Source organism: Antennarius striatus, chromosome 20, assembly GCF_040054535.1.
Source record: "Antennarius striatus isolate MH-2024 chromosome 20, ASM4005453v1, whole genome shotgun sequence".
In the NCBI taxonomy this organism is placed as follows: domain Eukaryota; kingdom Metazoa; phylum Chordata; class Actinopteri; order Lophiiformes; family Antennariidae; genus Antennarius; species Antennarius striatus.
The window spans coordinates 16,369,669-16,384,289 of NC_090795.1; the positions used below are offsets into that span (position 1 = coordinate 16,369,669).

The 14,621-nt window shown below is 40.8% G+C and overlaps 1 protein-coding gene across 1 annotated transcript; it reads left to right on the plus strand.

Annotated features, from left to right (window-relative positions):
• Positions 1-2,640: 2,640 nt before the first annotated feature.
• LOC137587917 (C-C chemokine receptor type 3-like) lies at positions 2,641-7,097 on the plus strand. Its single transcript, XM_068304599.1, has 3 exons — positions 2,641-2,775; positions 2,938-3,110; positions 6,188-7,097. The coding sequence occupies exons 2-3, from the start codon at positions 2,938-2,940 to the stop codon at positions 7,095-7,097; spliced, it is 1,083 nt and encodes a 360-aa protein (XP_068160700.1). The 5' UTR covers positions 2,641-2,775.
• The last annotated feature ends 7,524 nt before the right edge of the window (positions 7,098-14,621 follow it).

Here is a 14,621-nt window from a genome sequence, read left to right on the forward strand (position 1 = left end):
CTTTTTATCTTATCTGGTTCCTGAGTGTACAAAAGTTGATATTTGACCTTGACCTAGTTTTCTTAAGGTCAAAGTCATCATCTCATTTTCATCCTCTTTGCTGTGCTTTTTGTTTCATCTTTCTATCAACAACGGTTGCGAATATATTTGGTGGACATCCTAACGGACGGACGGACAGACGGACGGACTGACTGACAGATGAACACACGAACAATGACAGCTACAATACATAACCGCTTTGAAGCGGGATGTAACAAACACACCCACAGCATGTGGGTGTGTTTCTTACATAGAATTCTTATTGGCCTGGTGTGGCACAATGCATCTGAGCTATTGCATAGAGTTTAACCTTTGGTAACCTTTTGAAATCTCTGCCTATTGTTAAGGATATTCCTACCTACGTCTCTAAACTTCAGTACGCTTAGCTGGAATCGGTTGACCATAAGACTTTACCGTATGACATGCATCATTGTGTACACCTCTGTCTTGCATTTTCTGCATGTGTTGGCACTTGTTAGTTCTACTCTGACAAGACAAGGTGTAGAATTTCATACTGAGTGAATTTACCTCTACTGTCTTTAATGCCATCCATCTTGATGAAAAGACATCTGTAATCGTCTAGATGCTTGAACCCATCCCAGCTGGCTACGGACGACAGGCGTGGTACACCCCAGACACATGAGAGACCTGTCTTTAGTATATTTCCCATCTTCACTCACAATCTGTTTCCATGTATCTTCGTCAATCTGACATCACAGTCTCTCTGCCAGATTGTACTCAAATTATTACAAGAGCAGCTTGGACGCACAGACCGAATTAGAATAAAATGTTGATGCTTTATGATTGGGTGGACTTTGGAGAAAGCCAACTATTGGATTATTGGTTTTATTTGGCTGACAGTTGTTCATTTAGCAATGTCTAATCTGTTTTTAATTCCAAAAATCACCCTTCTCTTGAAGACTTTATTCCTTATTCAGCAAATGACTTAAATATACAATTTTTATAAATTGCTTATTCTGCTTATCCATTGTCTACATATTTATCCATAATATAGTTTTATTCCCTATTTTTAATTCTGGGTTTAACAAAGTGAGACATGTTGCTGTCAGTGATGTGAGCTCTAGTGGATTTTATGAACCTCTGCCCAGACCTCCCTTGAGTGTTTAAATCTGAGTCATTATCGCTCTGTTTATCATTTAACTGCTGGGTTATCACACATGTATAGTGAAATGAATAGCAAAAGACCTTTCAGTTGAAGAACATTCTAACCAGATAATGTCCCGTTCCAGTCTTCAGCCATCTTGACCATTTCAAATGACCAGGTAAACCAATCCCTCCTTTATCTTTGGGGGCTTACAGTTTGCTCAGTTTAAATCTGGGCTTCCTTCCAGTCCATAGGAAGCCTTTAATGAGACTATCATGCTGTTTAAATATATTCTCAGGTATGCTGATTGGTAGCATCATGGCTCAGTAGTTAAATTGTGGGGCAATTACCATTTAAACAGCATTCACTTTATCCCACAGACTCAGGTTCAACTTCTCCCTCTTGCCCATGGTTGTTTTAGGTTTTTTTGAAGATGAGCAGGGTCGAATGTGGCTATCTCCTCTAGATTTGGGCTTAATATGATTGCTAAGTAGATCAGGCCTTTCATAATCCATCTAAAGTTAAACTCCCTTAGTACCTGTGGATGAGTGTGTGGATATGGGATCCCTTCGGACTTGAGGTTGTAGTGTCTCAGCGGTAGAGCAGACGTCTTGAAAAACCCGACATCGCCCAGCCATCGGCGGTTCGATTTCTGCTCCAGCCAAGACATCGCCTGGAGTGTGAGCTGATGGTGGGAGGTGTCAGCTTACCTCCAAGCCACTGCCGAGGCGCCCTTCAGCAAGTTGCCGTCCCCTCCAAAGGCTGCTCATTTGCTCATCAATCCCTCCCATGACCCTTCACTCTGCCTCCTCCTATATATACATACTAATCGCATGCCTACAGGCCCCTAGTGTGTTGTGTATTTGTTCAGGGGCCTGTATACAACATATATACGTGCATGTCTGACTGTATTTGGTGAGTGTAAAGAGAATTTCCCATTTCCAGATAAATAAAATATTCTTCTTCTTCTAGTCAGTCTGGTGCCCTGAAATCTTAGTGTTCACAGATGGAAAAATAGATGTTATAGGATCTTTGGGCAGGAGGGGAATATTGCCTGCATGAAGCATTAATGTGTTCTCAATACCACCAGTTGCTCCACCAGTGGGAGGGTTTGCTCTTGTGACAATGGCCAAAAGTTTCCAAAGCAACCATGAACAAGAATAGAAAAGGGGGGAACCTTGTCTGGTTCCCCTAGAGAGATCATAACATGGAGAAGTCATTCAATTTGTCAAGACATTATTAGCTAATACTGGAGCAATTATATCTATGCACTCTTTATAGTATACCAATACAATTTTAAAGTCATGTGTCATGTGTTGATGGAGGGACATAGTCCATTCTGTGTGAACTTCGTGTTAATCTGAGTATATCCTCCCACTCACACTCACATGTGTACGTACACCAAGTCTTAGTTTAGCTCCTTCCCCTGTAACATCCTGACTTATCACTGAGTGATATGAGCTCGCTGTGAGTCAGATAGCTGTGGCCCTGAGAGCCCAACATGAGGTAGACGCCTCTCTGTTTAACATGATCCTCATTTCCATGAACATCTGCTTTTTTTAACCTGCACTCCTCCGAGGCTCTACAGCGCATTGTTCTCTAGCTCTCCTTATTTGCATGTCTGGTAGAAGGTAACATACCATTTTTATAAGCTTGTGTACCTTGAAGAATTTCTTACTGATTGATAATTTTGTATTTGGGAATTCTTACTGAATGCACCATTTTCTGTGTGTTACATATGGCAGCTACATTTTTGTTTCTAACAGACTTTTCTGCTCATATTTTTAATAAAGATGGAGGCTACGACATACAACTACAGTGATTACAGCGGAGAGATGTTCACGCCTGCCCCACCATGCAGACGGGACAGTGATAACGACTTGGGAGCTTATCTGTCCATCCTCTTCTACTTTATGTTTCTCATTAGTCTCTTGGGTAACGGGCTGGTTCTAGTCATCATCCATCGGTGAGTGGTCCAGCGATAACACTTAAATGACACTTAACGGAAATGGTATGGTGCATACTGCAGGGATTCTTTGGAAATTTTTGGATTTCCAGTTATGGGGAAGCAAATATATTCATGGGTCTCATTTCAAGAATTCTTACCATGTTTCATTTCTGTTAAAATATGTTTTATCCTCTGCAGTATTATGTATGTGTATTGCTATTTTTCTTTTACTACTTACAGATAATTATGGGTGTAATATAACAACACGGTCTCCTAGAAATTATATTTATTTGCAGCAGATTTACAAATATGTTTGTAAAGGAAAGACATCTCTGCCTGATTCATGGACCGACGTTATTATTTCATCCTAACATTTATGTGCTGGACTGGAGGTTGATTGGTACAGTAAGCCGGAATCTGAATCCACAAGCTACTACTAAAAAAAAAAAAAAAGCATGTTGGTGGGGGATGTTAAATGAAGAAGTCTGTAATAATCAAACTTAGCTACAATGAACTATCCCTGCTCCTATCAAAATAATAATTGTGGTATATAGTTAATGTATTTACCATTGTGTGTGTGTGTGTGTATGTGTGTGTGTGTGTGTGTGTGTGTGTGTGTGTGTGTGTGTGTGTGTGTGTGTGTGTATGCGTGGCTTTGGTCAAACCGAACATGCTTCTTTAAAGAAACATTGAAAAGACAGGCACACGGGTAGGGGATGGGAGGATATCACACTGGACCGTGACAGGTGTCAGTTCTGGACCATTTGGTGTATTTGACTGGAGGTGTCATGAGGTCATAGCAGTAGAGGAGCTTCTAGGAGAGTCTTGGTCTGTTCCCACAGAGGACAAGAATAGGGGTGCTACTTGGTGAATCTCCTTCTCCTGAGTCCCTGAGTTACCTCTCCTTTGTTTCCATGGCTGCTCTCAGGTACTGTAAGCATGCAAATGTTAAAATGTGGTTTGGTCTTCATGGAAACATAAATGACAATGTTAGAAATAATCACAGCACGCTGTCTCTGGGCCACAGACTGAAATGAGTGTGTATAATATGGTACATTGTAAGGAGTTGCTGAGGTAGATGGTACGTCAGCGCCATGCTGAAGCAATGAGAGCTTAAGGGAAGCAAAGACCAATTTACATGGAACCATTCACCATTCAGAGAATAACAAAGTAGAGTGGCTTTCTTTACGAACAAAGTTTAATTTAAGATTACTGCATAATTCAAAGCAAAAATATATACTGTTTTATTGCAGCTTTTTAAATCATAGTATACAAAGACTTATATGGGGCTTTTCTAGTCTGACTACAGATATACCTCAACAGAAGAACACAATTTCAATCTGTAATCACCATTTGAGGTCCTTCAAAGGTCATTCCTACTCTAAATAAGAAAGTGGTATTCCTTAAGACTTATCAGAGCCAATACCAGGACATTAAAATAAAAGATAATAAAATGAAATACAGGTACAGGTCTTTTTGTGTTAAGTTGCTCTCAATTATACATTGTTTTAAAAAAACAATATATGCAAATATAAAACATCAAGTTCACATCATTTTTACGCTCCTTAATGTCTGTCCACCACAAACACTGGACTCGGAAACTCACTAGAAAACCAGTAAAAATGCATAATATTGTAATACCCCAGGTATTAACTATAACTGCAGCAGAGATGGAACTCACAGACACAGGCAGGAACTCCAAACACAGACACAACTGCCACTCATCACTAACTCACTAACTTCCATTTTCCAATCTCATGAACTTACCCTCGCCCAACAAATGCCTATGGCTCAGGGCAATGTCCCAATAACAGTCTGCATTAACACAGGTTATCATAAAACCATGTTACTGTACAGTAACTAAGAATAAAACATACAATCATATTAAATCACATATGTATAGTTCCCATATCTATTACTGTGAATTCAGATTAGTTCACGGTAAACTTTTGCTCATTATATTTTAATCACTGAAGAGAAGAAGAAGAAAACTCTTCAAGGAACTCTCCACCAGTTTTTAAAGCGCATCCAACATCTGCAAGAGTCAGCTGGTGATGTCGACAATCCACTGCACTGTAGTATGTAATTACTGGCTAGAGAGTTTGTGGTTATCCATTTATATCAAACCACTGGACTTTAAGAGGTTCCTTGAAGATTTTTTGAAGAACTGGAGAAATCTCTTGGATGAGAGGTGGAATGTCCTCATGGAACTTTTTAAAGTCCAGTAAAGTGATCTTAACAACTTTGGATCACTTTATCATCCATGATAAACAGTAAGGTATCTAAGGTACAAAGCCTGGTGTTCTGAGATGCTAACAGAGACAACAACAACAACAACACTAACAAGAGGGGGAGACAAGTGTTGGAGCTGTGTGAACACAGCGGTGCTGCCCAGAGGGGCTTGTGGCAGAAAGGGAGGTACAGTGTAGTCGTTGGATATGGCGGAATGTGGTTCTCTGAATGTTTGTAAGTCAAATGTTCGTAAGTCAAGTGTTCGTAAGTCAAATGTTAATATCTTGAGGACTACCTGTACCCAAAGTACTTAAGAATAGCTGCATTCACCCTTTCACAGAATGGTGATGAAAAGCAGCAGCTGCTCTTTAGGACCAGTAACCATTCACCCCATTCATACCAGTGGTACCAGTATCTTACCCAGGGATACTTCAGCATGTAGACTGCAGGGTGGAGGATTGAACCACCATCCATCTGATAAGCGGACGTCCACTCTACTACAGAGTCAGAGTGAATTTATTTACAGTTCGATGGCAGCTATCCCATTGGACTGAAATTATGGCAGATCTGATTGGTTCAAAAACACAGTGAACACTTACAGTCATATTTAATATGTGCTTGGATCCCACGTTACTTTAAGTATAGAATTTAAATGTTTTCAAATATCTAAATGAATTGTATGGTTGTATCCTGGAGTCTGAAAGGTAGATGACCAAAGTCATCCACTTGGTGTGGAGCTTGGTCCCAGTGCCTCAAAAATATTTTGTTCATGGTCACAACATAACAAGCAGAAATAGAAAGCCCTGTCCCACCTCATGTTCATCGATACTAATGTTTCTCTCCTCCTAACTGCTACCTTCTAGATTTGAGCAGCTGACCACTGTGACCAACATATTGCTGCTGAACCTGGTCCTATCCTCCCTGATCTTCATGAGCAGCCTTCCTTTCATGGCCATCTACATGCAGCTCTCCAACTGGATCTTTGGCAAGGTCATGTGCAAGATCTTTGGAAGCGTCTACTACTTGGGATTTTACAGTTCTGTTCTCTTTCTCACCCTGTTGACCTTTGACCGACACCTTGCAGTTGTCTACTCCTTGAGCGCATCGCGTATGAGGAATAAAAGGTATGCAGTAGCGTCCTGTGCTATTGTATGGGTCGTCAGCATCATGGCATGTATTATGCAGATGATTCTTCACACCACTTTTGTTCATAATGTCGATAACAAAACTTACTGCGATGAAAATCCAATTGACTTATCGTCTTTTCATTTGCATCAGCTGCGAGCAGCCAGCTTTTACCTTCAGATCTTCCTTTTCTTGCTCTTTCCTCTGATCATTATTGTCTACTGCTATGCTAGGATTGCTATCACAGTCATATCGTCAAAGATAGTGACCAAGTTTAAGACGGTTAGGTTAATTTTTATCATTGTGCTGCTATTTTTTGTGTCTTGGACTCCATTCAACATTGTACTTCTGATGCAAGATAGTGCCTCGACTTGTGACGAAGTGCAGAAGTGGGGATATGCTCTTCAAGTCACTCGGAACCTTGCCCACATTTACTTTTGCATCTGTCCTATCTTCTACACTTTTGTTGGGAGAAAGTTCCAGAATCATTTCAGGCACATGCTTGTGAAACGTTTCCCGCGGTTAAAGAGGCACATTTCAGTGAGCCAACATAGTGGAAACATCGCCTCTACAAAGACTACACCAAATGATCTTCAAGATGCACAGCCTTGTTCACAAGAATCTAGCCTCAACAAACCACTGGTCTGAAATACCTTGAACACACAGGCACCAATCTTCCCCTGATCAACAAAAATATTTTTTGTTAAGCTAATTTAGCAAGGAAGGTGTGCACATTGGCTAATAAGGCTAGGCATTCATGTGTATCATGAGATAAGGTGATGACAAAGCCTTAAAAAGTGACAAGTGGGGTGAGAACGATTAGATACTAATTTCAAATATGGAACATTATGTTGAAATGAAGTTCTCAAAGTCTGATAAATTGAAGCACCTTTTCACTTGTCTTCATGGCTTCATTTCAATGTATTTTAACACTTTATTTGTTGAGCAACTGCAGTAGAGCAAAGAGAAGAAAACAATTCTTTCTCAACCAACCTTTTCGCCTTTGAAGAATCCTCATAATGGTTTTCTTGCCTTCAAGCTGGAGCTTGTGTTTATTTCTTTGCGTATTATATAAATGGGCTAGAATAATTTGTAAAAGCAATGTTTACATGTCTGTGTTGAAAATAGTGAAAGAATGATAGGAACAGGATTAGTGAGAGGTTACTGTCATCTGACAGCAACTCCTGAACAGTACATCTAGTGTGTCGACTCGTTATTTTCCATATGGCCTCTAAATATATGTTTCTGTTTCTATTTTCATTTCTGTTTTGTTTTTTAAACTTCTAAAGTTTGATGTTTATATTAAGAAATTGGAGTCTTGATTTAAAAAAAGTTCCAGGTTCATGTATTTATTTTGAGGCTTTACCATGTAACCTTTACCTGCTATAAAAATAAAGCATTTTGGCACTTTCCATTTCTTAGGCTCATCAATGATTGGTCAAGAGCATGATCCTCCATTAGGCAGCCTGGTTCCCCATTACATTGTATGCAATGTTATGTGAATTTTAATGTGACGGATCATCTTGGACCGTTTTCCTGCAGATAGCCAGACTTCACGATGCTGTTTTTATGGTTGACTGAAGGATGGTATCTGCCAACAACATTCTCCTCTAATATATATTCATTGTGTAAGGAGTTTCTGGGTCCATGAATGCCTGGCCAAAAAACAAGCATCATCAGTCAGGATTACATTTTGAATGTGGTTCAATGTGTCCACATGAGTGGAAACTGCTCCAGAGACAGGGACTAAAACTGAGACTGGGATAACTTTAAAGGAAGGGTGCACACCAGTACGTTAATTTCAATTTAAAAAAACAACAACAACATTTTTTCTACATGCAGAATGTTTGCTTGCATGCACTTCTTGTTCATATATATAATTAATTCATCATCTGCCGCTTCATCCGCTGTGGCGGGTCACGGGGAGCTGGAGCCTATCCCAGTTGACTGAAGGCGTGAGTGGGGGACACTCCAGGCGTGATACCAATGCAACGCAGAGCCAGACAGAGACACAGACAAGCATGAACACACACACACACACACACACACACACACACACACACACACACACACACACACACACACACACACACACACACACACACACACACTCACTCCTGAGGGCAACTTGGAACTGGCCAATTAACCTGAAGCGCATGTTTTTGGAGGTGGGAGGAAGCCGGAGAACCCGGAGAGAACCCACACAGACACGCGGAGAACATGCAAAATCCACACAGTACAGGATGCGAACCCGGAGCGGCCTTGCTGTGCAACGACAGCACGACCCCCTTCACCACCGTGCCGCCCCATATATATTAATTCTGAATCCATTAGAATGACTGTGAAAATAATTCATAAAACATAAATGAAAAAGCAAGAGTAATGAATAAAACCATCACCATCTGAATCAGAATCACTTCCTTTACTCATGACAGATATACATTACAAACAAAATATGCGGACTTCGATTATTGTAAGTATGTGTGCTACCTTAACAGCTTTAAACCAGCACACAACTCCCCAAACTCCCTGTAATGCTGTCTTGAAGCTGTTTTAGCCTAAACAGACTATTTAATGTGACCCACGATTCTCCAAGGATATTACTTGCAGGGAATCAAGGCCCCACACCGCTGCTCTCAATGAACAGCCCGTTTACCCAGGTGAGCAGTGTCTACGTCAATGAGCACATCATCAATTAGTGATCAATGAAAGGGTGGCTGGGGGGGGGGGTATCTGAGTTGTAGGGCCACATGAGCTATGAAGCTGCTGCTGGGAGCCTCATCTCAAACCAAGTAGACATTCACAGCAGGAGGGTTTGTCTGTGGAGGCTAACGGCAGAATGTTCTCCATATCTAATGCGTTCCTATGTACAAAGTAGCTGTAATGTCTTTCATTGCAAATGGATGAAACATGAAAAAAATGAGACATAAAAGCGAAACAAGATGGGAATAGTACCCTAGTGTATTCATACTATGTTTCATTCATGTACTGTATATGTACATGTATTTATTCATTCATTCATGATTGTAAATTTTTTGCAAATTTCATTTACATAAATACCAAATTGCACAAGTTTGCTCGTAGTTTTAATCATTGCACATACAATCATCTGCTATGAGCGAGCAGGGTCCCTATTCAAGTCTGATCAATGACATGGCAGTAGATTGATTCAATGGATCAATATAATTTTAGATAGTATCTCAGACATTAATTATGGTGATTGGTATTGGAACCGCCCTATTTGTTTCACTCCTTCAGTCCATGGCAACACGATGTAAGCTGGTGAGTCCTTTGTGGATAATGTGTGATACAGTTGTGTAAGAAACTACTTCACAGCTCACTAATATTTGGTCACCAAACAGTTAGCGACAGCAACTTTCGTTGCATTTTCACTTACCACCTATTTGAAATAAAAGAAAACAAAGGCTAACATTGGAGGTGGGTTCTCTACACTAATTACTTCACAGCTATGGGGCAAACCAGTGGGATGCAAGCAAACCACAAGCTCTCTGTCCCCCTACTGGTAGGGATGTAGTAACTACATATGCATGATGTAGCTTTCTAAGGACATAATCTGCAGAACAGACAGTCAGCACACATATCAGGACTAAATCAATATCCTGCACCTCTTAGTCATACATAACTTTCATTTTGTTTTCCTCTTTTGGTTTTGGGGGCAAAGTTAGGTATTTGTCTTTTATAATTCAGTTAGAAGTTCAACTTTTCTTTCATTCATACTTTCATGACTGCAGTGCAGGGAACAGAACAATTGTTAAAGAAAAATGTTGAGGCTGTCAAGGGTCAAAACCACAGTCAAAGCCAAACAGGCAAGCGAAGAGCAGGCAAGAGTTTATAATCAATATCAGACAAAGACAGCAAATACAAGGTCGAAATAGTTTCAAGGACATGGATTAAAGTACAAAGCAAGATAATCAACACATTATGCATAAAAGCACCACATAATGTGTAAGGAGAGGGGCTAATAGAACAGAAGGACTGAGGCAGCAGTTGTGTTATGGCTGCTGCGCTCAGATGACGATAGAAGGAGGGAATGTCAGGGGGCATCAGGAGATCTGGAGGAAAATGATGGTGAATGTTGCTGAGGGAACGAGGTCAGGGCTAAAGGAGAGGGACAAATGGGTCGATTCTGATTCTTAAAGTATTTGTCATATTCCTAGCAGTCCAGCCTTCACTGAGAGACCATAGGCCACAGAGAAAACACTAAAATCTTTAATTCAATCTCAGTCACACATGCAGAGGATGTGGGTTCAACTGTAAACTGAAGGTGCTTCCAATTTGAATTTATATTTCTCACAATGGATCCAACCAAATTTCACGCATTAGTCAGTTCAATAGAAGAAGGGTTTCCTCCCACATCGGAGTTTTTGGTTCTAGCTATTCAAATAGCATAGGGGATCTATACATTATCCGAGTGTGGATTCTGCTTCATAGCTCCAGCTGCATACCCTCCTGCCTCAGTGGGTAATCCGTCCAGCCGTGACCTCACTAAACCCTGTTCTCTACTTGGTGATAAATTGTACATCAGACCTAAATTTCAGCCAATTTTTTTCCTCTGGAGGAGGGAAAGAAAAATATCAAGCTGTCAAGAATGAATAGGCGTTTGAGCAGACTGAAATGCGTTCAGATAAGAGCTCTGTATCACCATTTTTCTCTGCTATGTTATGAGTAAAGTCAAGGCAAGCCAAAAAGTTAGAAGAGTCTGACAGAGTTGAACTTAGAATTTACCGATTTTGAAATACTTTGGGACTAGAAAAAAAAGAGGAAGTAAAGTCTTGTGCAACAGAAAATCAGTACCATCTGTAAGAAGTGAGTCATTCTAAGTAATAATCAGCACAGCAACAGTAAAACACCCATCAAGTAATATTAGACTAGCAGTAACTGATTGATACTGTGATGCATTCAGAATGAAAAGAGAAACTTAGTTTCATTTTATTTAAAATAGCTTCAGGTAAGTTTAAAACAAATGTAACTGCTGATTACCATATAGTTAAATGAGTTCTGTATTATTACTTATTGAAGTTTGCAAATATTACATATATATTTTCATAGATGTAAAATATATTTCAGCTTATTACTCTGTTATTATAACAAAAATCATTTTATCAGGTTCTTCTTCTTCTTCTTTTCCTTTCGGCTTTTCCCTTCAGGGGTCGCCACAGCGAATCAATTTCCTCCATCTAGCCCTGTCCTTTGAATCCTCTTCTCTCACACCAACTACCTTCATGTCTTCCCTCATTACATCCATAAACCTCCTCTTTGGTCTTCCTCTAGGCCTCCTCCTGGCAGTTCAAAACTCAGCATCCTTCTACCAATATATTCACTATCTCTCCTCTGGACATGTCCAAACCATCTCAGTCTGGCCTCTCTGATTTTATCTCCACAACCTCTAACATGTGCTGTCCCTCTGATGTACTCATTCCTGATCCTATCCTTCCTGGTCACTCCCAGAGAGAACCTCAGCATCTTCATCTCTGCTACCTCCAGCTCTGTCTCCTGTCTTTTCTTCAGTGACACTGTCTCTAGACCAAACAACATCGCTGGTCTCACCACAGTTTTGTACACCTTTCCTTTCATTTTAGCTGAAACTCTTCTATCACACATCACACCTGACACTTTCCTCCACCCGTTCCATCCTGCCTGTACACGCTTCTTCACCTCTTTTCCACACTCTCCATTGCTCTGGACTGTTGACCCTAAGTACTTAAAATCCTCCACCTTCTTGATCTCTTCTCCCTCTAACCCCACTCTTCCACTTGGGTTCCTCTCATTCACACACATGTACTCTGTCTTACTGCGGCTAACCTTCATTCCTCTCCTTTCCAGGACAAACCTCCACCTCTCTAGCTTCTCCTCCACCTGTTCCCTGCTCTCACTGCAGATCACAATGTCATCTGAAAACATCATAGTCCATGGAGATTCCTGTCTAACCTCGTCTGTCAGCCTGTCCATCACCATAGCGAACAAGAAGGGGCTCAGAGCTGATCCCTGATGCGGTCCCACCTCCACCTTGAACTCCTCTGTCACACCTACAGCACACCTCACCACTGTCTTACAGTCCTCATGCATGTCCTGCACTGCTCTAACATACTTCTCTGAGGTTAAGAAACCCATATTTCTTCATCAATCAACACTTAAAAGTATTCAAGTAAATGCAGGTAGTCCTCAACTTACGAACATTCGACTCATGAACATTTGGAGATATGAAAAAACTTGCCACCATATCTGACTGCCATAAACCTAATTGTTTTTATCATGATTTTATGCCCCCCCCCCAACCCCTTTTTTTTCCACAAACTGCACCACCCTCGTCTTCATAAAAACATGCATATTCATAAACACATAAACCTGCCAACACATACTATTCTATTTTAATTTAGGCTTTTAAAGATGCTAAACTATTTTTTTTTTCACGTTGGATGTCTGATAGGTTTCCTGTGGCTAGAGTGTAAACGTCCTTCATTACGTCTTCTTGGAATGTTGGTGGTGAAAAAATGGTGAACGATGACAAAAACTGAGTGCTGTGTAATAAAGTGAGAGAAGCACAGATCAAACTCGTTAACTAGCTCAGGTTGGTACTTAGGCACCAGGAACTGAGGCTGAGATGCTTTGAGAAACAGGAAAGTTGGCAAGATTGGCCGGTTTCACTTGACAATTTATGCTGAAAGCTGTGATCATTCAAGGAGTTTTTTTTTTAACTTAACCTATCCCCTATGGGGTACAGTACAGTATTTCTCCATGCCCCAGGCCTATCCCCTGCAAAAACAGCTGAAACTGGCGGTGATTCAAGCCACGTGCTGGAATGAAGGTCACTATTTTCATGACTGTGGTCATTACATCATCCAGCTCCAGAACTTTTCAACACAGAGCTTCTTGATATCAGAGATGTGTGACAGTAACTCTTACATTTTCTTCTTAATTAGTCTAGTAAGCTTGTTTTTCCTCACATTGCAGGTGCACCATCTGTAGTTAGTCCCACCAACTTTTCCCAAGGCAAGTTATCTTTTCTTAAAGACTCCACTGCATCAAAAATGTTATGGTCCCAAGCCCGGCAGTCAATCCGAGAGCTCGTCAATGACAAAGAAGTCACTTCAAACCTCTAACAAAAATGGATAGCTATACTGTATTCATGTTGTCTGTGCTTTCATCGACAGTTAATAAAAGCACAAACATATTCATTGTCCCATCTGTGTTAAAACAGCCTTCTGTCTGCATTGATTATTCTCTTCTTCGATGTATTGGGAATGTTTGTAGGTATGATACCTGCTCCTATCCAAACCCTCGCTAACAACATCATCCCTGGGGTTCTCCTTTCCTCCTCCATATATCTTTCTACCCTCCACACAAATAGTGGATCAAGTGAGAAGGAACAGCTAAAAATGAAAGCAAGGGAGGCCAGGGGTCCCATTGTCACCTTCAGACTCCTTTGGGACTAGGCAGACCAATTCTGGCAAGTGGTCAAGCAGTAGCTCGGTCCAATGGGTCTTCGCTTGGGGACGGAGGGGTGTCCGGTTCAAGACTGGCGCTCTACCATCACCCTCTCGTTCTGTGTGTGTGTGTGTGTGTGTGTGTGTGTGTGTGTGTGTGTGTGTGCACGTGCGCGTGTGTCAATCTCTGTGTTTGTGTGTGTGTGTGTGTGTGTGTGTGTGTACTTTGGCCTTTACTTTATGCCAACTACATCAGAGTAGCTTTAGCAATTATAACAGTCTGTACCTGGAATACATTTCCTGCTTCAATTTGATTATTGCTGAAGTCTTAGGGAAGATGTTCACACATGGTACGCAGAGCAAATTTCAATCAAGTGTTTGTTGTCTTTGTAATCATTACAGAACCCTGTTTCAAGGATCAGGTTGTCAGAAAAAACTGAATTGAGCCTCATTTGTGCTATTCAGGTGCTGTACACAACATGTTGGATTCTGAATTGTGGGTCACCCTCCAGCTCTTTTCCCACATGAACGGAGGAAGCAAGAGAAGAAGAGAGAAAATTTAACTATTGGCCAAAAATCTTGTAAAACTTTGTTCTCTGTGGAGATGGGCAGAAGAAAGAGATCTCACTTGTTTCACCTTCATGCTGTGTTTCATTTTTATGCTTTAATAGAAGTGTCAAGAGCCTCTCATGGGTCCTCTACTTGAGGGGAATAAGAATTAATTGGA

Coding starts and splice junctions, on each gene's coding strand:
- LOC137587917 (XM_068304599.1), top strand. CDS start 2,938: ATGGAGGCTACGACATACAACTACAGTGATTACAGCGGAGAGATGTTC. Junction 3,111..6,187: donor GTTCTAGTCATCATCCATCG/GTGAGTGGTCCA, acceptor GCTACCTTCTAG/ATTTGAGCAGCTGACCACTG.